This window comes from Barbus barbus, assembly GCF_936440315.1.
Source record: "Barbus barbus genome assembly, chromosome: 48".
NCBI classification, from domain to species: domain Eukaryota; kingdom Metazoa; phylum Chordata; class Actinopteri; order Cypriniformes; family Cyprinidae; genus Barbus; species Barbus barbus.
The window spans coordinates 14,076,642-14,101,777 of NC_136726.1; the positions used below are offsets into that span (position 1 = coordinate 14,076,642).

Consider the following 25,136-nt stretch of genomic DNA (forward strand, 5'->3'; position numbering starts at 1 on the left):
AAATGAAGTGATGTAAGGATATGTGTATATTTGTGGAAAAATGTAGCATTTTTACATTACTTTTTGAGTTAAAATTACAAACGTTTTTAATTTATTTTACGAAGGCTATTTTTAAGTTGCTTTGCAATTTAGATAGATAGATGGATCTATACATCATTTGCAAATATATATAGGCCCATATATATATATATATATATATATATATATATAGGCCTACTGTGACTGTGAGATTCTTTAGACTGAAATTTTGTTTAATTTGTTCGTGAATCAGACCAGATCACATTGTTCATTAACTTGACCCAACCAATATTAACACTGTAATAGTAATATATATATATAAATATATATATATATATATAAATAATCTCAATAAAATTAAATAAGGTCAACCCTCCTTTAAAGAACTGTAACCAAACAAAACAACTGGTTATACGTAAATGAGTAGAATAAAATAGGCTAATTTAATAGGTTTTGAGAAGGATGAATGAACTGAGCCTTAAAGCTTAATCTATTCTGCTATGTAAACCACCATTATTCCACTTAAACACATTCAATGCACTTTGTGTTGTCTGCACATGAACTACAAGAGACGTCTGACAAAAATAATCCCAGTTTCTTGATGGATTACATAATGCTATCGTCAGCAGCACAGATCTGATTTCATTTCCAATACCAATAGTCCTGTAATGGAATAATAAGAGGCTTCTCTCGCTCCAAGTACAAAGACTTGGGCATCTAGAGCTCTATCACGCTCCAAGACAACATCAGAAGACTTAAGTGGATTCTCTCCTCGCCCTTCCCTTCCTCCAGACCCATCCGTAGCACCTAATAGACTCAAACTCCACACAGACTCTCCTTGTGTTCCGACATAAACAATTAACCAATGTGACGAGACATACAAAGACTGAAGTCAAAGCTAAGACAAGTGCAGACTGTCCCACATCCAAAGATAAAGTGCTAATGAGATGTGTAGATTCCTCACCCCGGCTTTCCTTTTACCCCCCTCTCTCTTTTTGCTCCTATCTATGGTGGTGTGGTGCCACATCTTGTGTTTTAATTAGCTCTCACACTTTGTAAGTGCCAGCCAGTCAACAGACAGAGCTGTTCTCTGTGATAATGTAGGTTCTGTGTTTCCTGTTGGATTATTCATATGGGACTAATCTAGAGACCAGTCGTGTCTCTCTACAGATGTAGACAGCAGTCGAAGCACGGCTAAGTACGGCTGGCCTTCTTTTACCTTTATGGCTAGTTTATGTGCTCTGTTTTGTCTTTATAGAACAAAAAGGGATCATTTGCTTGGTAGAGTTGATGTTTAAAGACTCTGACTAACTTTAAAATGTCTTTAGGGATGGATTTTATGAGATACCAATCTCACTGACACGGCACCAGACTAAAAAAAAAGAGCCATCTAGGAGTCAAATGACAGTCTGCTCAATAAAAATGATTGTTCAGAAGCACTTTAGTTCATTGAGTGCGTTTATTTACCTTTTAACAACTATCACTGCTGTGCACTGTGATGAAGGGATGGATGTTTTAGTATATATACTATGACAATTTAAGATATAAAAACTAGGATGCTGTTCTTCTGTAGTTTATTTAGATGAAATTTGCTCCAACTTTAAATGGTCACTTCTGATCTTGATTGTATTGTGTCATATCAGTGTCACTCTGTTATATAAAATGTATTATGTCAACTAACTTACAGTCTTACTCCATAAGTTTCACTTACAGTCGATTCAACATTACAATGAAAAACTCATCACAAGTTTTAAATATTTTGATGTTTTTAGAATACAATTTTTATTTATATGTGACCCTGGAGCACAAAACCAGGCATAAGTAGCACGGGTATATTTGTAGCAATAGACTGTATGGGTCAAAATTATAGATTTTTCTTTAATGCCAAAAATCATTAGGATATTAAGTAAAGATCATGTTCTATAAAGATATTTGGTAAATTTCGTACTTTAAACATATCAAAACTTATTTTTTTAATTAGTAATATGCATTGCTAAGAACTTCATTTGGACAACATTAAAGGCGATTTTCTCATTTTTTTGTGAACAATAATTTTTATTATGCAGTTCAGTACAGGACAAAATACAACACAACAATCCAGACTGCAGCCATACCCCCCACCCACCAGCCCACCAGGCAGACCCACACTGTGCAATACCCAATCAATACCCAAATATACATAGATTCAAAATAAAGCTTACATCAAAAAGAAGAAACAAAAGATTTAACAATGTCAAAAGTAGCATTCCAGGTCTTCAAAGTTTTTGTCTTTGCTCCATGAATACAAGCTGTAGAAAGTTCAATAGACACAATGTCAAGCAAAGATAAGCCCCATTCACGTCTGGACATTAAATGGGGAGGAACCCAGTGACTGACTAACATTTTCTTTGCAGCTGTGAGAGCAACTAAAAGACCGTTTCTCTGTTGCGGAGACAAAGCCAATTCAGAAAAATTATTTAAGAAGAAAAGATCTGGAGTCAAAACTATCCTTTTCTAATAGGAAGGATTTGCAATTTGGGGAAGGTGACACATGCATATAGAAGCATTTTAAAGGAGACAGATAGAGTCTATGTTGTAATTTCCAATGGATCATCTGATGATTTGGGTTTTTTTTTGAGGATGATATGATTGTCTCCCAAATTTGATCAGAAAATAAAGTTTGTAAGCCACCACTGATATCCTTAGACCAGATAGTTGTTATGGATAATGGTTTGTATGATTGTTTGAGGAGAAAAGAGTAAATAACTGAAGCAAAAATAACAGAATTATCAGTGGGAAGAATTACTTTTCGCAAGGGATGTACAGGTTATTGTGCATCCCAGGGAACTCCATATGCACGAAGCGCTGACCTAATACGAACGAAGATACATGAAAAAGGAGGTTCCTGGTAGATTACAAAGAGCCTTAATATCTTTAAATGATTTCAGGCCTTTTTCATCATAAATGTCACCAAAGGAATTTACTTTACATTTAGTCCATTGTGGACAGTAAAATGGGTTTTTACCTGATAAAAAAATTATTATTATGGAACAAAGGTGAATGACGATGCCACCTCAAGTTTGGCTCTATCTTCCTGGTCACTGTTCTCCAAGTAGAAATAAAATGTGTTGTGAAAGGGCCAAATTAAGTTTACATTGTCTACGTGAGACATCAGCAAAAACCAAAAGCTCTATATTGTGTGGAGAAACAAGAGATTCTTCAATAGCCCACCTTGAGGTTGACACATTTGGTTTAAACCAGGCTGACAGTGCACGAAGAGTAAAGGAGTCAGCGTATAATTAAAAATTTGGAAAGGATCAGCCACCATCTGATCTGTTACGCTGTAAAGTAGATCATTTAATTCGGGGGCATTTACCATTCCAAAGATATTGAGAGATTACTGAATCGAATTTTTTCCAATAGCCAGCAGGTGGGCGTAAAGGAATCATAGAGGAATAGAAATGAACACGAGGAAGGATGTTCATTTTAACAACAGATATTCTTGCATGGAAAGTAGTAGGAAGATGCGTCCAATTTGCCAGATCTGAGGTGACTTTAGCCAGGTTTTTATTCAAATTTTTTGAGACAATATCCTGCAAGGATGGATAGATGCGATTTTCTCAATATTTTGATTTTTTTTGCGGCCTCAGATTCCAGATTTTCAAATAGTTGTATCTCGGCCCAATATTGTCCTATCCTAACAAACCATACATCAATGTAAAAGCTTATTTACATTTACATTAAATCATTTAGCAGACGTTTTTATCCAAAGCGACTTACAAATGAGGACAATAGAAGCAATCAAAACCAACAAAAGAGCAACAACATGCAAGTGCTATGACAAGTCTCGGCTAGCCTAATGCAGTACACGTAGCAAGGTGGGGTTTTTTTTTTTTTTCTTTTTTTTTTAAGAAACAAGTAGATAGAATAGAAGCAGTTAGAGAATAAATATGCAATTGATAGAGGGCCAAGTGTGTGTGTGTGTGTGTGTTTTTTTTTTAATAGAAAGAAGACCGCTAGATAAAATAGAATTAGAATTGAGAGTGTTAGAGTTAGAGGGTCAAATAAAGATGTGTTTTTAGCCATTTCTTGAAGATGGCTAAGGATTCATTTCATTTATTTATGATTTATTCATGTATAAATCTCAATTTTAAAAAAAGACCCTTATGACTGTTTTTGAGGTCCATGGTCACATAGATTGTTTTATTTTAACCAAATAGACTAATGAAATAGAATTAAGCAGACTAATTTGAATCTCAGAAACACTGTCTGATTCACTGTCAATTGGACATAACAGAAAAATGACTTGCAGTTCATTAAGTCAGTAAATGCTAATGGTTTTGAGCAATTCATTGACAGAGTGAATAGAATAATGCATAAGTACGTGATTTGGGACGCACCTAAAAAGTTGCTATTACCTTTTTTATATTTTAATTCTGTCACAAAAAAGAGTTGTGAAATGTAATTCTGAGAAAAAGTCAAAATTGTGAGATAAAAAGTTGCTATTGCCTTTAATTCCATGACAAAAACAGTCAGAATTGTGAAAGTAACTCTTTAAACAAAGAAAGTCAAGAAGTCAAAAAGTAAACAAAAAGTCAAAATTGCAAGGTGTAAACTGAGAATTCTGAGAAAATCAGAATTGCGAAATAAAAAAGTCGGAATTGCTAGATGTACTCAGAATTCCGCGAAAAAGTCAGGATTCCGAGATGTTCCACAGAATTCCGAGAAAAAGTCAGGATTGTGAGATGGAACTCAGAATTCCAAGATGTAACTCAGGATTCCCCAAAAAAAGTCAGGACTGCAAGATGTAACTCAGAATTCCGAGAAAAAGTCAGGATTGCGAGATGTAACCAGGACCGCTGCTGGCCAAATGGGTGCCCTAAGCAGGATTTTATTGTTGTGCCCCCTCCCTCAAATATTCTGGAATTCAAAAAAACACCTACTATAGGGGTCAAAATAGAACTACAATAAAATAAATTTGAATTCAATTTTATTATTTACAAATTAAAATTGTAGCTCTAGACAGTTACCTATGGCTATTATTTTATTAATACAGTTATCTGATTGATTTTATGGTCTCAAGCGTTCAGAAATCACGCAAAAGAAAATTAAGCAGTTTTACTACGATAAAACTATGGTTAATTTTTGTAAGGGTTGTGATGTCCACATGTTTTTTGTTGAAGAAATTATAGAGGCTGTGTCATCTATAGCAAAAAGGTGGCCAAAAATGAAAGATTAAGTGGATATTTGAATTAAATGTTTGGTCAATAGCCTATTAAACCAGGATATGATCGTCCTGTAAGTATAACAGCAGCAATAACCAGGCCTTTGGTGCCCTTTACAGGCATTTGTACTAATAGTTTAAGAGAATGAAAATGTGAAATCCCAAGTTTACAGCAATATGTGCTATTGCATAGACCTGAACAACCACCAATCACTTAATTAACCCTCGCATTGAATTTCTCAATGAGGCTAAAATTTATATTAACTGCACCGATTCAGTTAGAATCTGGAGGTACTTGCTTTGCTAAGGGAATCCCTTTTGTCTTTGTTGCAGGAAAGGGGTTCCCCGAAGTGTCTGATTGGTTGAGAGTTCAGTAGTCGTTGAAGTGACGTCTTGGGAAGCCGATGGAGTTGTGGCTGATAAAAGTTTTGAGGCGGTCACAGGCTCGAGTCGGAGACATTTCAACACAGTACAAATAAACAACACCGCTTTTAGTTGGTTCTGCGATGTGGCGCTTAAACTCTCAGTTCGTTCAGAGTTAAACTTTATTCAATAACAGCTTGGTGCTGCAGTTGGGGAAACAGTGATCGGTGTATCAGAAGCCGTGCTAGTTTCTCTGGACACTGAACCAACAGCGAAGAAAACCTGTTGTGTTTATAAGTTAAACTTTACTTGATAAAGCTTTTAAAAACTCCCATTAAAATCTCTCGGACACACGCAGTGTTGAGCGAGATTAACTTCACTTAGTGAACAGTTACACAAACAGGCAAGCATTATTCTCTAAATGTTTAACTGAGGGAGTCATAGATGATTTAACAATGGAACACGCATTGAAAATCAAACTATGAATAATAATGGCTTTGATAAATAGGATTGAGGAACACGCTCAAAACTATTCTTTATCCACCAATTTATTTCCCTTTGAATCACTGCAGTTTAGCTTCGTTCCGCTAACAGACTGAGATTCGGGAGTATAGCTACTGACTGATCTGGAACCCGCAGGACATCACTTCAGCTATAAAACCAGGCATTACAGAAAGAGAGGAAAATGCAAAATTTCGACCTTATTGTACGATCTCAGATGTTAAGTTTAAGTTTACTTACTGCAGTTTGAGAAGCTCTTTTGCTCCAGTTACAGCCTTCTCTGCCTTCATTCAAGCGGGGCGCACGCAGCTGACTTTACTCACGCGCACGCACAAGCGCTAGTCTCAGCTCAGAAGAGTCCCTCATCCGCGGCAATAGAAAATATAAAATAACTTGGTTTATGCTCACAATTTAGATTAATCTGCCCGCATTCTCCACCAAATGTAACGTAATAAAAAAACTTAATATTAATATGTAATTTAAAGAAATAGTTTAATTTAGCTCAAAGGGAATCATTTATGATTTTATAGAGATTTTAACAGAATCACTGGATCAAAAAGGATTAACAACGCAGATTAAGTTTCACAGCCTTCTTTGATCATATTTACTAAGGGTGCCAATATTTTTGGCCATGACTGTACATCCACAGACATGCTGCTGTGATCATGTGAGAAATACTTCTGCTATGAAATAACCCCCATATAGCATACAATAAATCTTGCCGTAGCAGAACTATACAGGTGGAGCTGGAGAAGGTGGAGGGTTTTTGCATGTGAATGATGATGAATTATATCAGGTCGAATTAGAATCTATTGGCCTGCGCCATCTAGAGTTTCATGACAGAACTTTGTTTATAAATATTCAGTGTTAAGCTGTTTTTACAGTATTTGTGGTTGCTGTTGTTTATCAGAGAGAAAAAAAACTACTACTGTATACTGGCCATATATGTTTAATTTTGTATTCAACCCCCAAAAAAGTTGTTTTGTTTTTAAACCATTTTTTTTTTTTTTTACAAAGTTCTACAACAACTCATCATTTGTATTTTCAGGTAGGAAAGCTTTGACATATAAGAGTCAAAGCACTGAGCAGTGCTGCTTTGATCTCTATGCACTTGATCATCTTTCATAGCCCAGTATGTCCAAATGGAATTTATGATGTAATTCAGATTTCTTTGAGATTGCATTTGCACCTCTCTCAGCAGCTCCACAGGCACAAATGCAGCAGGCTTAAGAAAAAATGTGTGAATTTACGACACAGTATCCCATCAATCCACTGCAGTAAATAATATGCTTAGTCTGTCATATCAGTGCTCAAGTGAGCCATTGCACAACAGTTACAGGAGTATCAATTCAGCTTTGTGATGTAAACCAAACTGGATTTAATAACCCTTTTTTTTCACTCAGAAATGAAAATTCTGTCCAAACCTGCCTGACCTTCTTTAGTGAAACACCAAAGGAGAAGTTTAGCTAAGTTTAGCAACTTTCCTCCATACAGCGAGATGGATCGTGACTAAGAGCTGTCAGACAAGCGTTATTTTTGCATTTTTTAATAGCTTTTATATTTATATTTTCAGTTATAATTTAAGTTTTAGAAATGTTGTGCTTTAGTCATTTTTATTAGTTTTAGGTTTTAATATTTCTAATTAGCTTTAATTTATTTTTACTTCAGGTTTTGTTTTTGCAATTTTAGTATTTATTTTATTTCAGTTGGTTGGCTAAGCAACATTTTTAGCTTTCATTTGAGCTTTTCATTCAAGTCTTTTCTTTTTCTTTTTTTTTAGTTTTTCATCAAATTTTTAGAATTTTATTTCAGCTTTAGTTCTATGATTTAAAAAAAAGTTTTAGTTAACAATAAGAACACTGTCAAACTCCAAAAATACATTAAAGGATCAAACTCTAAAAATTATGAAACAAAAAATGACAAAATTACAATCAAAAAGTATATAGTTCATATGTCTCATAATCTTATATTCCAGTTCTCAAAATAATAATAAAAAAAATTCCTCCACAGAAAAAAAAAAAAAAAAAGTCATACGAAATGACATAAGGGTGAGTAAATGATCAAATTTTCCTTTTTTGGATGAACTGTGCCTTTAAGGTTCTTCTACTGGAGCAGTTATCAGATTCTAAGCAGGTACAAATCAATCTTTATCTTGGTCAAAAGTACTTTTAAATGAACAACAGGAGCCACTTTTTCCCAAATGCCAGCAGGCTCCTTGTTTATCATCACTAAAATCCAAGGTGCCTGACTGTCACATGATTATGGCCTTTGGCTTGAAACTCACCACACTGTTTCTCATTACAGTCGAGCCCCCCGAAGAACAAATAAAGACGGTAACACAGTCTGTATATTCCACCACTTGATAAATCACACGTCAGAGTGAAACAAACAAGGCATCTGCCCTTCTAAGAGCAACTCAATCTGGTCAAATTCGCTCTTTCTGCGATCACTGACCAATGACATCATGTCGCCGAGACACTGACATATTACATCATGTAGGACTCATGTCCACGGTGATCGCTTGACCATGTGTACAACAGAATAAAAACTTTGAAAGGCCATGTCCCATAAGAGGTCAATGTGGCGCTTTTGCACTCTGTTACTATGGCAACAGCCCCTCTGCCGAAGGAGCCGTTTGTGTCATCCATAATGAGGTTAAAAAATAAATAATGGCTGCTGAAGTCTGTCAGAGCAGCTGGGTTCACTCAGGTGGGAGGCTGTGTCCACTGCAATATGACATAATATGAGTTTTAGTAAGAGTCAATTTGTTGATGGTAAATAATAATTAAATAAAAATTTAATTTAATAAAAATAATTATTTTGAGAGTCCAGCACACATCGCTGTGGCGTTTTAATATTTCTAGGAATATTTATAAGGAATAATGATCTAAAATTTTCTTCTCCCCTTGTTCGTGAAATGATATTGTCTCTAAAAATGGTGTGACTATTAAAAGATGATGTACCTGTGGCTGCAATTCTTTACAGAATATTTCTATGGCAACTCGTTAAATAAGCCCACGATGTTTTGCCTTGATTCCTCGAAAACACCCCCTCTTTAATTGTGCGCTCTAAAATATCAAGTAAAGTCATTTTTTCAAACCAATGCTGTTACCTTTTAAAATGTCACCTCAGCATCAGTACTGTGGCATATGTTGGCATTTGCGAAATCTCTCAAGGATGCGGCATAGAATGCATGCTATTTTTGGTTACGCTGTTACGGCTTAGTCAATAAAAGTGAGTGATGACAGAATAATTTACAAAGCTACCGGGTGATAATTGCGTTCATTTAAAAATCATGTTTGATAACGCAGCCTGAACACAAATGTGGTTCAAAGAAGAAAATAGTCCGACGGACTGGGTAATTTCATCTCCAAATATTCCCAAACAAATCCATCTTTTTGCATTTGTGGTGGGGACCGAACCGCATTCTTATTAAAGTTCAGCCTTGAGTTCACCTTACTCTAAATTCACTCGGTCCATCATGGAACTTCCACAAAAACCTTAAAGTGGGAGTTTTATGGCATTTATGTTATAGCTTTGTGGGTTTCTGCAGGTTTTAGACTTTTTTAGGACCAAGTAAAGAAAATTGAAGGAATAAATGGAAGGGAACAGAAAACGTCAAAAGGAAATGTCTAGGGAGCAAACAATGAGTTGTATGAGCAAACTTAAAAGTTTGAAAATACAGTTTATCCAAAAATGAAAATTCTGTCATTAATTACTCACCCTCATGTCGTTCCAAAGACCTTCGTTCATCTTCGGAATACAAATTATTTTTGATGAAATCCGTGAGCTTTCTGACCCTGCATAGACCACAACGCAACTGACACGTTAAAAGGCCCAGAAAGGTAGCAAGAACATCATTAAAATAGTCCATGTGACATCAGTGGTTCAACCGTAATGTTATGAAGCTACGAAAATACGAAAAATACGAAAAAATAAGGTTACACTTTATTTCAATAGTACAATTTAGACATTCTACTAACTATAAGTAACTTTGTAACTACATGTCAACTAATTCTCAATAATTTACAGTACAGACAGTACAGCAGCATCACACGCATGCGTCGTGGTTCTCGCCTGAACGCACATCGAACACTGACACGGAATAAAACAAATTGTTAAAGTCATTATTTGCATTTTCTTTGCGTTTTAGTTGCGTGAATAAAGTCGTCATTTGCGTTTTCCTTGTTTTCAGTCAATTGTTTTCTGAGAAACTGAACAAAGTGAGGTGACTCACTGAAAATCACTTAATTTTGTTCAATTTCTCAGAAAACAAGACTTTTACACCTCAAATGTATGTTGATTTAAGGATATTTAAATCATTATATTATAAAAGATAAAAATCCTAAGGAACATATACAATTTTTGAAATGTGTGGAACATTTAATATTAATATTAATTTAAGACTAAAACGGCCATAATTTGTGGAAAGGAAAATTAAAGAAAAAAAAAAAATCACTTATCAAGACCTTTTTAAGACCCGCAGAAACCCTGGCGTTGAGGTCATCTATACGCTAGGATGCTCCTGAAAGTTGACAAAAATCACATTTAGCAGATATATTAAAATGAAAATATACAGTCTTAGAGGCTATTCATATCATTCACCAAAAACACAGTTGTGTATTTGAAAACACTAAATGCAAGGCAGTGAAATAAAAAAAATCTAGAAACACCTTTAAAAGTTTTAGAATGCGGTGTTGCATGCATCGCAGAAAACAAATGAAAAGCAGTCCTGTATTTTTTTAAAATGATGATGTGTGTATGACAGCTTAGCAGTAAATGTGAATCTTGAGCAGAGTGAGTGGTGATGGTGACGCTCAGTGGGATTTGATATAATGGAGTACAAAAACACGCTAGAAAAAGTCAACACATGAATAAAAGATGTCTTAACTATGGTGGCATTCACAGGGAAGAGCAGCAGGAAGACTTGACTGTCCCCCGCCTCCCCAAACACTTACTTATTAAACTTTAATAGAGAGCAATACCATACAGTGACCTGTAAAAACACAAGGATGTGCCATTGTTAGAAATGCATGAATAGTACACATGCACAATTAAACATGGGCTCTGTATGTATGCTGTACATGAGTATATAAAGATACATAACTGAAAATCCAGGATGTTGGTTTTATAGACTAATTAGTAATTAGTACAGAACGCTATAGAATCGAACAACTGAACTGAAAAATGTAGAGAAAACAGAACCGAATAATTAGAATAGAACGAAATAAAGGAGAACTGAACAGGGCTGAAATTAATAGAACAGAACAAAGAACGCTAATATTCAGAAATGTTCAATGCTTAGTTATGTTTCATTCATTGTATTGTCTTACCTGTACAGTGTGCATTAATGCGCAGTTTGAAGCAATTATTCACAGCAATAAAGATATATTAGTGTTCTCTTTTGAGCTAAGTGTAATAATGGTTCAGGCCTTGATGTTCTGTGCTGCTCTTGATCAAGGATACAATTGAAACCACTGCAATCCTATGGAGAATCATAAAACCGTAAAAATCACCAGCCATGTGGGAGGTGCATTATACGCATATGCATTTGAATAAACAAATAAACACAAAGAGTTACAGTCATCTTGAAGTGAGAATATCTCCCTCTGCCAAAAATAAATGTTCTCCTCTCAAAGGCCAGCAGCTGGTTGAGCGAAATAAAACATCTGAGTCCTGCACAGCAAACATGTTTCACCATGTCTGGACATGACATTGATTTTTCTGCATTTCTTATCAGATTTGTAAAGACTGAAGCCTTCAAGAGCACCAGCAAGAGTTCTAAGGACAAGATTGAAGGTTAACTGACTTTTAAATCAAACAGAAGAGCAAAGGAGACCACAGAATTCATACAGCAAACACCATTTTAGATGTTCCTGTAGATCAGGTTCAGATCTTTTTAATGAACGACTCGATATGATTCACAAAGAACAAAGAAGTGCTTGGGTTAACAATTAGTGATATTACGTTCGACTTGAAGCTTGCGTCAAAAATGAGTTTAATTAGTTAAAAGAATGTGACATCTGAAGTGTCGTTCGTCTAAAGGTGCGCTGAATTTAGTGAAATTGCCAACAAAAAGGTCCATTGTCTATTGTTGAAATTCTTGTGATTTATGAAGCACCGCTCACACAGAAGTCACTTTCAAACCAAGTAGTTTTGTAGGTCAATTCGTTTGTGAATTCGTGTGACCAATGTGTTAAGAAATTTTCATGCGGACGAAATTCACAAGTATTCCTAAAATTATGCAATTTCGATTGTGAAAATCCGCCAATCATAAATCTGACCACACCTTAAAGGAGTAGTCCACCCAAAAATGAAAATTTGCTGAAAATGTACCTACATTCAGGCCATACAAGATGTAGAAGAGTTTGTTTCCTCATGAGAACAGATTTGAAGAAATGTTGCATTACATCACTTACTCACCAATGGATCCTCTGCAGTGAATGGGTGCCGTCAGAATGAGAGCCCAAACAGCTGATAAAAACATCACAATCCAGGAACCATCTTGTGAAGGGAAAGCTGCGTGTTTGTAAATCCATCATTAAGATGTTTTTGAATTCAAACTGTCGTTTCCAGCCAAAATTCAAGTCATCTATCCATAATATTGCTTTATTTCTCCAGTGAACAAAGTTGTCTTGTGTAAATCAGGAGAGAAATATGCACAACTCAAAACAACATTTATAAGCGAAAACAGTCCAAAACCGTTCTAAACAAATATGTTGGTGGATAGCAGGGAACTTTTTAACTGAAAGAAGCCTTATAATGGACCGTTTAAAGTTAAAACACCCTAATAAAGGATTTGTTTCTCGCAAACAAACAGCTCATCACTGATGTGGTTAAAATGATCAAACAACTTCAACTCAATACAGTGCCAATACGCTCAAACAGTCTCTTTAACAATTTTATTACTTTTAAATAAAATAAGAAAATAAAATGTTCTTGAAGAACCAGTTGCAGAATCATCAGTGGTTTGACGACGGCTACAACTTACAATGTGTTGAAGAGAAATGAATCCTGTTATGATTCATTTAAAGAAAAAGCCTAGGTGCCTCACAATGCTTCGTTGTTACCGAGTCATCAGCTTAATGACTCACTGAACAGACAACAAGGACATCTCTCCAACTCTGAATGACTCACTAGGTAATTTTATGAATAGAATATATGGCTATTTTATAATAAAATGCCAAAGTCTGCTTATGCAAGCAAGGTGTTCCAGATTATAATGGTAGCTCAGTTCATGTTCCTTTTGTAATTCTCAAGAGAAACTAAAACCACCTGAGCTTGAATTCCCATCACACATGAGAGCAGAACGTACTGCTGTCAGCACTGTTTTACTGGCCACTTTCATCACAGGTAATGGTGCAAACATTCAGGGACAGTGTGTGCAGCATACAAAGAAAAATCACCATCTAAACGTACAGAAGAAGACACAGTCCACGTATTCTCCTTTCTGGCTTTGTGCTGTTTGTGGCACCTTTCTGAATGGCTTCTAAAAGCAGAATTGCGTTCTGTTGTTCTCAAGAGATTGAACGGCCTTCTGTCCAATGCCTGAAGATTAACATTTCAAATTTTCTTTTCGTGAAATGCATTGTGACATTTGAAAACCCACAATAATAATTTAGCTATTTTTCATTCCTTGTGATTGAGCATTCAATTCACAAAAGGCTCCAGGAAACATCTTTTATGTAAATATAGATGCACGTAATGTTTTCTAAAATGCGTTTCATGGATTACCAACATCTCAACACCTTGTACCCTGCACATTTTTCTCTGCTTCATGGTCTTTCCACAGTACAACCATTATGTTCCCATGGTTTCCATCATTTTATAATAACATGAAGGCCCCCCCCCCCCCCCCATACATACATCCAAGCTGTCTCTACCAACCCACCGACAGTAACATGCTCTTCAAACTAAGGGTCACAACCTCTGGAAAATCTTCAAGCAAAGCTGAGTGTAGGGGAGGCATCTCTGAAAGAAACCAATTACACTGAACACCGTGTAATACAATTTAACACAGCCAGACAGCCTGAACTAACTCAATGGAGTGTAAGTGAAAGGCCAAAATGCATTGAGTTTTCAGTTTTAATAAACACCCCCTTATTCAGAACCAGTTTATTTTATGCAGTGTTCAATTCTCGAACGAATGAGTCATGAGTCGGTTTTTTTGAGTGGATCTAAATTTATCATACAGCATGACCAGTGAAGTCCGAGTTCCATGTAAATAACAATTAAGAGCCGATTCTTCTTACACTGAATCAAGCACATAGTACTGAAACACCCCAAACTTGATGCACTGGTAATTTTGTCTTCAGATTCATTTTAGTGAATCGACTCGTCTGGACGATTCATTAAATGAACCAATTAAAATGGGCCTATAGTTTCTTTGCACGCTGTGGCATTTAACTTATTTTTTAATTTATAAAACATTATTTAGTTTAATATTACAATATACGATGCATAATATCTATTTTAATAATTAAAAATACATATTTAGTTGAAAGCTGCTGTTTTTGTCACACAAACTTGTTGAAAAACCAACCCTTAGCTTACAGATGACGCAGGCCAACTGTTAAACGTCACATGGTCTCATTAATATTAATAAGCCACACTTTCGGAGTCTTAAATCCACGGCCTGGTCCTTCTTTCATGTGTGAGAAATATTAAGGCTTCAGCGCGTGTTACCATGACTACCAAGCTGCTGTGTTTGGCCCAGTTTAATTCATTTCAGCACTCGGTTCTCGCCGAGACATGATGCGTTCTAACAATAAATTACTCCCATCATGTTTAGCAAGAGGACAAGCTCCTGTGTTTAAAGTGTAAAGCCTCTGGGCCGTTTACCCCACACTTGTCAAGCTAAATCACAGTAGGAGTTTCATAAAAGGTTTAAAAGGCACGCGGTGTAAAGTTCAAACCTAAATAAATGTATTATACGCCAATGCCGTGTAACAGCTCAGCACTTCAGCTCGACGCTTGTGCTTTTACCAAAGTGTAATAGGCTACAAGGTAAAAACATATCACTAAATATGACACATCCTTTTTTTATATGAGCTATCAGACTATTTTAGGCAGTTATCCATGACTAAAACCAATTAAAATCTCAGAATAAGATATTTTCTAAAACATATACTAAGAATATATATATATATATATATATATATATATATATATATATATATATATATATATATATATATATATATATATATATAAAACACATGGACTGTAATATTAATGATGTTCCAAATCCACATTACATTCATTCATCAATGGAACACAAAAATATTTAAGTATTATGACAGATTCTGTCGCCTTTCACTGTTATATATGAAGAAAGACATACTGATTGTGAATGACAGAATTTTTGGCTGATCTATTCCTTTAAGTTTTCATCCTGCAGCCATATTTGTCGAGAAGTTGAATTGTAAAATCACGATGCCACTTGGTGATGAACTGTGGCATTTGTAACATAATTATGTGCATCTTTAGTCCCTGTCTCCCCCTAGTGGATAGACAGAGAAACTGTTCTAGATCAGGAAAGAATAGGAAAAAGCAAATATTTAAATGTAATTATTTTATAATGAATGTATATATTTTATAATCTTATACTATATATATATATTCATTTTTTTTTTGAGGCAATAAGCAATCTGAAGCGTGTAGTCAATTTTTTATTGTAAAGATTTATTCCAAAATAGCAGAATATTGCAGAAGAAGGAATGCGTGAAAAGAAAAAAGGGAGAGAGAGCGACAGAAAAAAAGAAAATCCACACTTGACTTTAGCAAGACTTTTTGAAGCTAAATATCAAAATTCCACAATAAAAGTAAGAAAAAGTCTACTTTAAATGCCTTCTTTCCCTACAGATGAGTTAATATTTTTTATATTATACATCTAATAATGCAATAAAATGTCACAATCTATTTTCAACTCCAAGTTAATATATCACAATTTATAAAATAAATCCAAAAACGGCTGAATGGTTATGTGTACCTGTGCTTTTTAGTTTGGAAATACAATGTTAAACTATCCATATCCCAGCCAATGCATCACTCTAAGCCTGTATTTGACTTGATTTCCCAGAAATTTTACAGTCGAGAAAAAAAAAAAAAAACTTTGTCCTCAACAAACACTTGCTGTCTGAATCAATTGGGCATCGATTGTGAGGGACTCACCTTGATATCGCTCAATAGAGGCAACCTCGGATTAGAAACCGTTTGCGAATCCCACATCACGGCCTGTTTTCCTTCACAAACCAGTATAGGATTGCATCCAAAATATTTATGGGATGCAGAGAACCATGTTTTGTTTACTGGAAATGCTACATATCTGTTTTGACCGCTGACCTTTAACCAAAAAGAATGTGGTTGTGCATAACTAATGAAAGAAAAATGTAATGTTAAAAAAAAGTGCACACTGATGTTTTAGTGAAGGTGGTAGTGAAAAGAGTCGGTTATACATTGATACAGTATATACGCCCACTAAGAAGGCATCTAAAACTAATCACGGATAACAGGCCTGGTCCACGTGTATGTTACTCTAAAACCTACAAGCTGGAACACACACCCATCGCCAGTCCCGCTTCAGGAAACCTTAGGTTAAAACTACGCTGTTTCTGCCCTATTCAGCCTCTTAAGGGTTGTGTTGGTGTTGGTGTGTGTGTGTGTGTATTACAGTGATAGAGTGTCACTTTTAGCACGGGTGCACGTTGCATGCGCGGATCTCCTTCTTGTTTTTGCAGTGGTTGGGTTGTGAAGATTTGCCTTTCTTCTTTAAGTTCATCACACGCTCTTGGATCCCCCCGCTGCACGGCTTGGTACACTCTGTCCAGCTGGACCATGGGCGTAATGGACAGGCTGTTGGAAGAGAGTAAACGAAAATCAAGGGGGGTTTTGTGTAAGGGGTATTTTGGCCCTTTAATGAAATAGTTCACCAATAAATTTCTGTCATGACAACTCTCGGAGAGTTTAGCATGGTAATATTCATGACAAGGTTAATGTGTTTGGTCTTGGCGGAATAGATCTGCTATGCTGCTGCTGTGAGCATGTAGAAAATACTGCTGCTGCACATATAACATGAAATAAGCCCCATACATGTATATACAGTAACATACATGAAATCACCCCGTAACAGATCGATACAGGTGGAGCTGGGGAAGTGGAGGATTTTTTAAGCACGCTGGAGGTGACCAAGATAAAGTGCCAAAAATGAATATCACCAGTGTCCTCCACAGTTGATGGCGACAGCACAGTTAAAGGTGATGTATGAGCGTGTGTGTTCATCTGTGTTAGGAATAAGCGGCAAGACCAGAGAGACTTCTCTAGTACAATGAGCCTGGGACATCCTCTACATCACCATCTGTAGCCGTACTGAATCACTTCATCATATGCTGACAATATAACGTGTGTGTGTTTGTGTGTATAAGAGATGCTCCGGCTCACACAGAGTGGCAGAGCTTTAAAAGATGGGATGTATTGATCGGTTCACGTAGAGCAATACAGAAGATTTACAGGGATCTTAGGAGAACAATTTGATCAATAAAAAAAATATTAGCTCTGTTCCAAAACAGTAAGCTGCCTTGTTGCTTACAAAGAGATTTTTGCCTTGTTAGGATGCATCTTAATTCTCAAGTGACTGATTTGGAATGTTGCTCTAATATCATTCAAAATTTGGGGTCAGTAAGATTAAGGAATTAGTTTAGGAAGAGTTTAAAGGAATTAATATGCCATGTAGATGCCACGAGTTATGAGCCTAAAATGCATTAGTAAGCCTAAAACATAAAATGCCTAAAACACATATTGGGTAAAATAGTAAATGTTTAATTTCTTAAAGATTGATTTTTGGCGTTTTTGACTATTATGATGGGTGGGAGAGAGAAAGATGGGGCGGGACCGGGAATGGTCCTCGAATCCTTGGGATTCGAACTCGTGACGCCTGTAGTGCAACGGTGTGATGTATCAGCCCACTGCACACAAGGCTATTGGCACCGATGTACATTTTTAATTTCACAGAACAATTTTTATAAGTTTCAGATCTTGTTGCAATGCATTTTGGGATTGCCTCCAGATATAATACATGCAAATGCATGCTTTAGAGTTTGATCAAAAATGATCTAACAGACAAGCTCTATTAGTTCTCTGCCTTTTAAGAGCACACATATGATGACTTGAAATATTTCCACTGTAGGCAGCTCACTAAGTTTTGGAACAAGGTAATTATCAGGATTTTTCAGGAACAACATACAAAGGAAGTTAAGGCATAGTGAAAAGGGTGATAAAAACTCATTTTACTACTGTAATGTGACATTTCGAACACACTTTATTTTAAGGTCAAATTCCTGCTCTTAACAAACCATTAACTACGACTTTTGCTTCAATAAACTCTTAATTTGCTGCTTATTAATAGTGAGGTTGTTGTTAAGTTTGGGTAGGATTAGGGGTGTAGAATTTGATCCTTTTGAACTGACTGAATTGTGAAAAGTTTTTAATTTTACATCATCTTTACATATTTCAATGCTTATTTGAAAATGGTTACTGATTTTGCGTTCACTCAAAACTTTTTGCTTTCCCAAAGAGAAACTGTACTTTTGCTCGAAAAACTTTTTCGTTCCATAGAGAAACTTTGTGAAAGCTTTTCAGTTTTCCCAGCCACTTCATATTATTTTCATCCCCGAAAGCAACATTTTTTGTGGGATCCCAGAAGTTTTGCAAATGAAAAATGAAATATAATTTAATTTTCTCATCACCACATGTCTCTTTTGGAGCTCTGTACAGCTTACTCAAGTAATTATGTGCAATAATTATAAGAGTGAAGCACTGTGCAGAAGTCCCTTTCGAGAGCAAACAGGTTTTACAAACATTCTCAGGAGAATGCATCACTAGACAACGCAAAAAACTCATGAGCGAACACAATATTTTTTCCCTCCCATTTCATATTTTTTCCATCACCACGTTCCTTAAGGAGCTTTGTACTAAGGTGAAATCAGCCAAGAAAAGTTTTAAAGAGGCTGTTAAAGTTATTACATATTGATGACTGAAAGATTGTAAAGACTTCTTTGGAATAATTGCCTCTGATGAATCATGCAAAGTAAAGCCAGGAACATAAAAAGGTCAACTTTAACTTCAAGTTGATTTTATAGTCAGATTCAGCTGCACAAACTATGTGCAATTAACATAAATCCTGCTTCCAGGAAGGATCTGTTGACGTAGAGCTAAACTTGCAATAAGTAAATACTAAATAATGGACCTGAGCTCTCCTCTGCCACAGACTCCCTGCTCGGTTTTGCTCTCCTCCTGTCTGAAGCTTCCTGTCTCTTCCTCTTTTCACTGGTGCGGGAGCCTTTAGTGCACTTGCGGATCTTGCATTTCTTCCTCTGGACCGTCTCGGGACAGGGCATGCCTCCAAACTGAGGTTCTAGCTTGACCATCCGTGAGCGGATCATGTGACCCTTCCCGCAAGACTTATTGCACTCGGACCACGCCGACCACTCTGACAGCATGCAGTCCGTGGCTGGAGGAGGAATGGAGGATAGAATTAAAAAGACAGCATTTCATTCATGTGTGTATTTCTGTGCATGTACTACAATTAAATATCACAAAACCTCCATTTAGGGACGACTACAATTTTTGGTAAATCGCATTAGGGTTAGGCTAGTATTTACATGAAAACACAAAGTCTTTGGTATAAATGAAAGTGTGTGTGTGTTACTCACAGCATTCAGGAAGCATGCACTTTTCAACCTGCTCGAGCTCATCCGGACACAGGCTGGGCTCTACGGGCGTCTTCAGCATGCGCTGACGGGAACGCATGCCCACACCGCAAGTAACGCTGCACTCTCCCCAGTCTGACCACGGAGACAGCATACACACCACTGCGTCTACACACACGAGTACACAAGTTATGAAAAGTTACTACTGTTCATAAACCCAAGGCATACTAAATTAGAGGTGCACAGTATCTAGTGCATTCTACATTTGTAGTCTGCTTTAGATTTATAGTGCATACACTTGCAGTCCACATAATCTGGTGCATACTAGTTTTAGTACTTTTTTTGACAGAAGTCATTTGATGAAGCATACTAAACAAATATAAACTATACAAATTATACATGAACTCTTAAAGATTTGCAAGCATAAATACATTGGTAACACTTTATTTTAGGGTCTCTTAACTAGTTGTTTATTATGCATATTAATAGAATATTAGCCATTTTTTTGTAGTAATTAAGCACATATTAATGCCTTATTCTACATGACCTTATTCTACATCCCTAATCCTACCCAATACCTAAACTTAACAACTACCTTACTAACTATTAATAAGCAGCAAATTAGGAATTTATTGAGGGAAAAGTCATAGTTAATAGTGAATAAGTGTTCCCTATTCTAAATTGTTACCAATATATTAATTTAATATTACTTACAAATTTGCAAGCTTAAAAGTTAACACTTTATTTTAAGGACATATTCTCACTTAACTAGCATGCATATTACTAGCATACTGGCTGTTTATTAGTAGTTATAAAGTACTAATGCCTTATTCTGCATGACCATATTTTAGATACCCTAATCTCTACTCCATACCTAAAGTTAACAACCACCTAACTATTATTAATAAGCAGCAAATTAAGAGTATATTAAGGCAAAAGTCATGGCTAATAGTTAGTTAATAGTGATAATTGGACAAGTAAGGAAAATGGAAACTAATAACATTAAATAAACATTAAATATTACCTATAAATATTTTGTATTATAAAATATGGCTACATGTGATGATGGTTTATGTTTATAAAAATTTAAAAGTATATTAAAGAGCATATGCTTTACATTTATATTGTATAGCCAGTCAAATAAACTATTTTTTATAAAGTAAATAAATTATATTTTTATATTTATATTTATATAAATTATATATTTATTTATATAAATGTATTTATTATAAATGAATAAATGTTGCTATCATGCATACTGGTCTTCTCATCCACTAGATTAAAAATGCCTAAATTTAGATACAGTTCCTAAATATTCACATATTTAAATGTACTGTTTATTATATATTTTGTGATTATTTATGTATCACATTTGAAAGGTTAACTTAATTACTGTTCAATTTGAAGCATGTTACAAGTTAAAACAAAAATGGACAGTGATTAAATACTACTTCTATTTACATATTTGAAAGCGGTTTAGCAAATAAATAAAGGTGATATTATGTGACTACATATTACTTTACAAAGCGTTTTTGACCTGCTTCTGTATGTCTTGTCTTTAAAACAAATGATGGAGCCAAATTAAGTACTGACTTAGCAATGACTTGCTACAAAACCCCAAGTGTGAACTTGATGCCTCAATTTAAATAAGAGCTTACGAACGGCTGGTCCAGCCCTACCCGGGGCATGTGACAAGCAGATCTAATTAGAAATCGACTAGCAGCAAAGAGGCATTCTGGTAATGAATCAAGCCCGGTGAAGCAGGGCATCTTGCCTGGCCCATGAGATGGTGTTGGATTGAATTGACTGAATTGACATTTCGTGGCGTCATACTTACTGCACTCAGGCATCATGCACTTCTCTGCCTCCACCAGCTGCGCTAGACAGAGCGAGCCATCTGAGGCCTCCATTTTCATCATGCGCTCTCTCATCCTCATCCCCACTCCACAGCTCACGCTGCAGGGCTTCCACTCAGCCCACTCGGTCACCACACAGCTACTGGGTGCTGAAAAACACAAACATGTGTCTAACGTTACTTTAGGATAGTTATTTGACTAAATATTTTTACTGAACGCTCATGACAACATGAACACAACATATACAGTATATAACTTACAACAGTCCTCGTTGACCACACACTTCTCTGTCTCCTCGGTTGGCAGCGTGCAGCTAGAGCCGTCCTCTGGGAACTGCTTGACGTATCTCTCTCTGGACCTCATGCCCATTCCACACGAGGCGCTGCACGGAGACCAGCTGATCCACTCTGACATCATACATGTGGACGCCTCTAGGGAACAGAACACAGTCATATGCTAATGAGGTACTGTATGTCAAATCTTTCCTAAACGTATACTGTGAGACCTGGTGATGAGTGAATGAATACATTTGACTACAATTATATTTCTCATAAAAACTTTTGATCTAAAGATTTATGCTTAGACACAATTTGCTTTATCCACAAAACTAATTTCAAGAATTTATGTAAGATTATAGAATATATTAATGTGGTAAGTTGTGCAACAGGCTAATTAAACTAAATTACTTCTCATAAAAATTGTTTTATTAATATTATTAGTATTAAATTCTACACCCTAAATATTTTGCTAATTAATAATAATAATAATAATAATTTATTAGTATAAATAATTGATCATTAATAATAATAAAAAAATATACAATAATATGATTAACATCATTAACTTCAAAAGTAATATTTAATGTGAAGAATGTAATATTTAATGTGTAAAATTTAATAATAAAAATAATAATAATATTGTGTCAGTCCTCTGTCCTGTGTGTCATGTATTCCTGCCTCTTGTGTCCATATTTGGTTTGTTTCCTGTCCTTGTTAAATGTAATTAGTTAATTCTTGTCCAGCCGTGTACGTCTAATTATCTATGATTAACCTGTGTATTTATAGTCCTGTCTGTTCAGTTTGATTTCGTCTGGTCTACTCCCCGGTGTTCCTGTCGGTGTCAGTCTTGCCCTGCCTTGATGTCTTCAGTAAAGACTGTTATTTTGAGTTACATCCTCGTCTGCGTGTTCCTTGTTCCTCCCTGCTGTGTGCACCGTGACATATTGACGACAGTAATCCAATTTTTTGGCAAGTAATATAGTTCATTATTATTAAATCCTACACCTTAAATATTCTACTAAATTATAATAATGAACTATATTACTTGCAACAAAATTGGTTTACTGTCATCCTTATTATTAATTAGTAAAATATTTAGGGTGTAGAATTTAATAATAATGATAATAATAATGAACCAGATTAATTACCAGGAAATTGGTTTATTATAATCCTTTTATGATGATGACGATGATGATTATTTTTATTATGATTAAATATACAATATAATAATTAACATGTTTATTATATAATGTGTAGAATTCAATAATAATTTATTATATTTGTACAGTTATTATAGGTGGTAAGTTAGCAGTAGGCTAATGAACTATATTGTCAGATAAAAAATGTTTATTTTAACAACAACAACAATTATTATTATTACTACTGTAAATTATACAATATTATAATTAACATTATTTTAATATTATGTGTAGAACTGAATAATAATTATAATAATAATAATGCATTTTTTGTGTGATTATTATTGGTAGTAGTAGTTTAAATTTTACAATATAATTAACTTCAAATGTAATATTTAATATAAATAATTTAACACTTATTTGTTGTATTATTAATATACTTACTCATATTGATAATAAACCCTATTATTAATATCAATTTAATGATTTATTGGTGTCTTTCATTTTGCCGGCCATACATTAAAAACAGCCTCCCGTGACGAATTACTTTATTATGCTAAAGAAAACAGGTGTAAGATATTCCCTCTTCACTATATACCCCAATTCAATGCAGTGACCCTGTGATGGAGAGACTTTGGTTGCCTTCCATCATTGCTTTACTCTGTTCGACTTGGTTTTATTTGAATGTATTTCTGATCCAGCCGAGTAGGCGTGGCAGTAAATGTACTCTTGTGAAAGTGCTAATTCTATGTATGAGTGCATTTCAAATGTTATGATTTATTCGTTTTGATTTGCATTATTATTTGTATTTATTTAGGCTCTTGTTTCTAAATCTCATGTATGAATCAAAGTCAAGAGTTTTTATATTATAGAAATGGTATGTCCCAATTTGGGAGAGCGGGAAACTGTGTATTTAAGATGGCCGTCACTACTGCAAAGGAGGACGGATAATGAGCTTGTGAATGGGATTGCGCTGTGAAGCATGTAAAACTCTAGCCTCAGTGAATTGGAGGGGAGTTAGTATTGTTCTTAGTACTTAGCAGTTTATACTGTTTTTACATCAATCGGTGTTGTAAGCTCTCAGTTCTATTTATTTGCACATTTTTGCACATCTGCTCTAAATAAACATCTTTGTGGACGCCAACTTCGCTCCGGCATTTGTGAACCTCCTTGTGGCTGCTCGGGTCCTTATCACAGACCCATTCCCATAATCCTCTTTATGTATGACAGACTGTAAGATTACAATCCTCCTCTATCCTTATTCAATGCTGCCGTGCTCTACAGTTCATCTTTCATATCTTCCACCTTTCTCCCCTTATAAAGTGCTGACAGATGTGATCAAATTGACCGATCCAGCCATGCTTTATCTCACCTCAGCCGTTCCAATTATCTCTAAGGCAGAGTTTGTAAATAGATTTGTTATCAGATGGGATGGATGAATTTGGGGCGACTCTCCATAGATTTGTCTCCAGTGCAGAATTGCAGACCCAATTTGGGACCAGCAGCGAGCACTACCTAATAAAGCAGAACTAAGTGAATCATTAATAAGAGCTGTAAATAAACGTGGCCCTGATGGGGCCCCCAGAGGCCCCAGTGTCAGCCTGTCAATGGGATGGTGGATTATCAATCAATGCAGGCCCTTAACGGCCCATTAATTAAAAACAAAAGAGAGTCTACGCAAAGCGATGCAGGTTCTATTAATCAATAGCGAGTGCTGGGCGAGAAACAGCCACCTTCAACATCTTTAAAAGCCTCATGTCAGAGCTGACAGAATGAAGACATGATGTGGAAAAACATCCGGATCAGAGGATGGAGAGGAACAGATGAGGCAGAAGGATGGGTTGATGCAGATGCGCTGACAGATAGAGAAAAAAAGAGAGAATGTCACCAGACGCCAGGTGGAGAGAAAGACCGAAAGACAGACAGAAAACATCACAGACACTGTACAATTTGGTCTAAGAATCTTCATTTTTCTTATTGATAATGAGATTAAAATAGTAACTTTTTATATTGGCTGCACATTTAGTTGCAAAACTGCAATTAACAAAAAGGCAACAGGCGTGACTTTTGTT

At 35.6% G+C, this 25,136-nt stretch overlaps 1 protein-coding gene across 1 annotated transcript in view; it reads right to left on the bottom strand.

Moving 5' to 3' along the window:
• Positions 1-15,743: 15,743 nt before the first annotated feature.
• Positions 15,744-25,136, bottom strand: part of LOC306866864 (spondin-1-like) — a 74,978-nt gene continuing 65,585 nt past the window's right edge. Inside the window, exons 12-16 of the mRNA XM_079412263.1 lie at positions 21,908-22,078; positions 21,629-21,796; positions 19,795-19,959; positions 19,329-19,592; positions 15,744-16,939 (exon numbers count right to left, since the gene is read on the bottom strand). Of these exons, the coding sequence (XP_079268389.1) occupies positions 16,776-16,939; positions 19,329-19,592; positions 19,795-19,959; positions 21,629-21,796; positions 21,908-22,078 (932 nt within the window). The 3' untranslated portion in view covers positions 15,744-16,775. The remainder of the gene's footprint in view (positions 16,940-19,328; positions 19,593-19,794; positions 19,960-21,628; positions 21,797-21,907; positions 22,079-25,136) is intronic.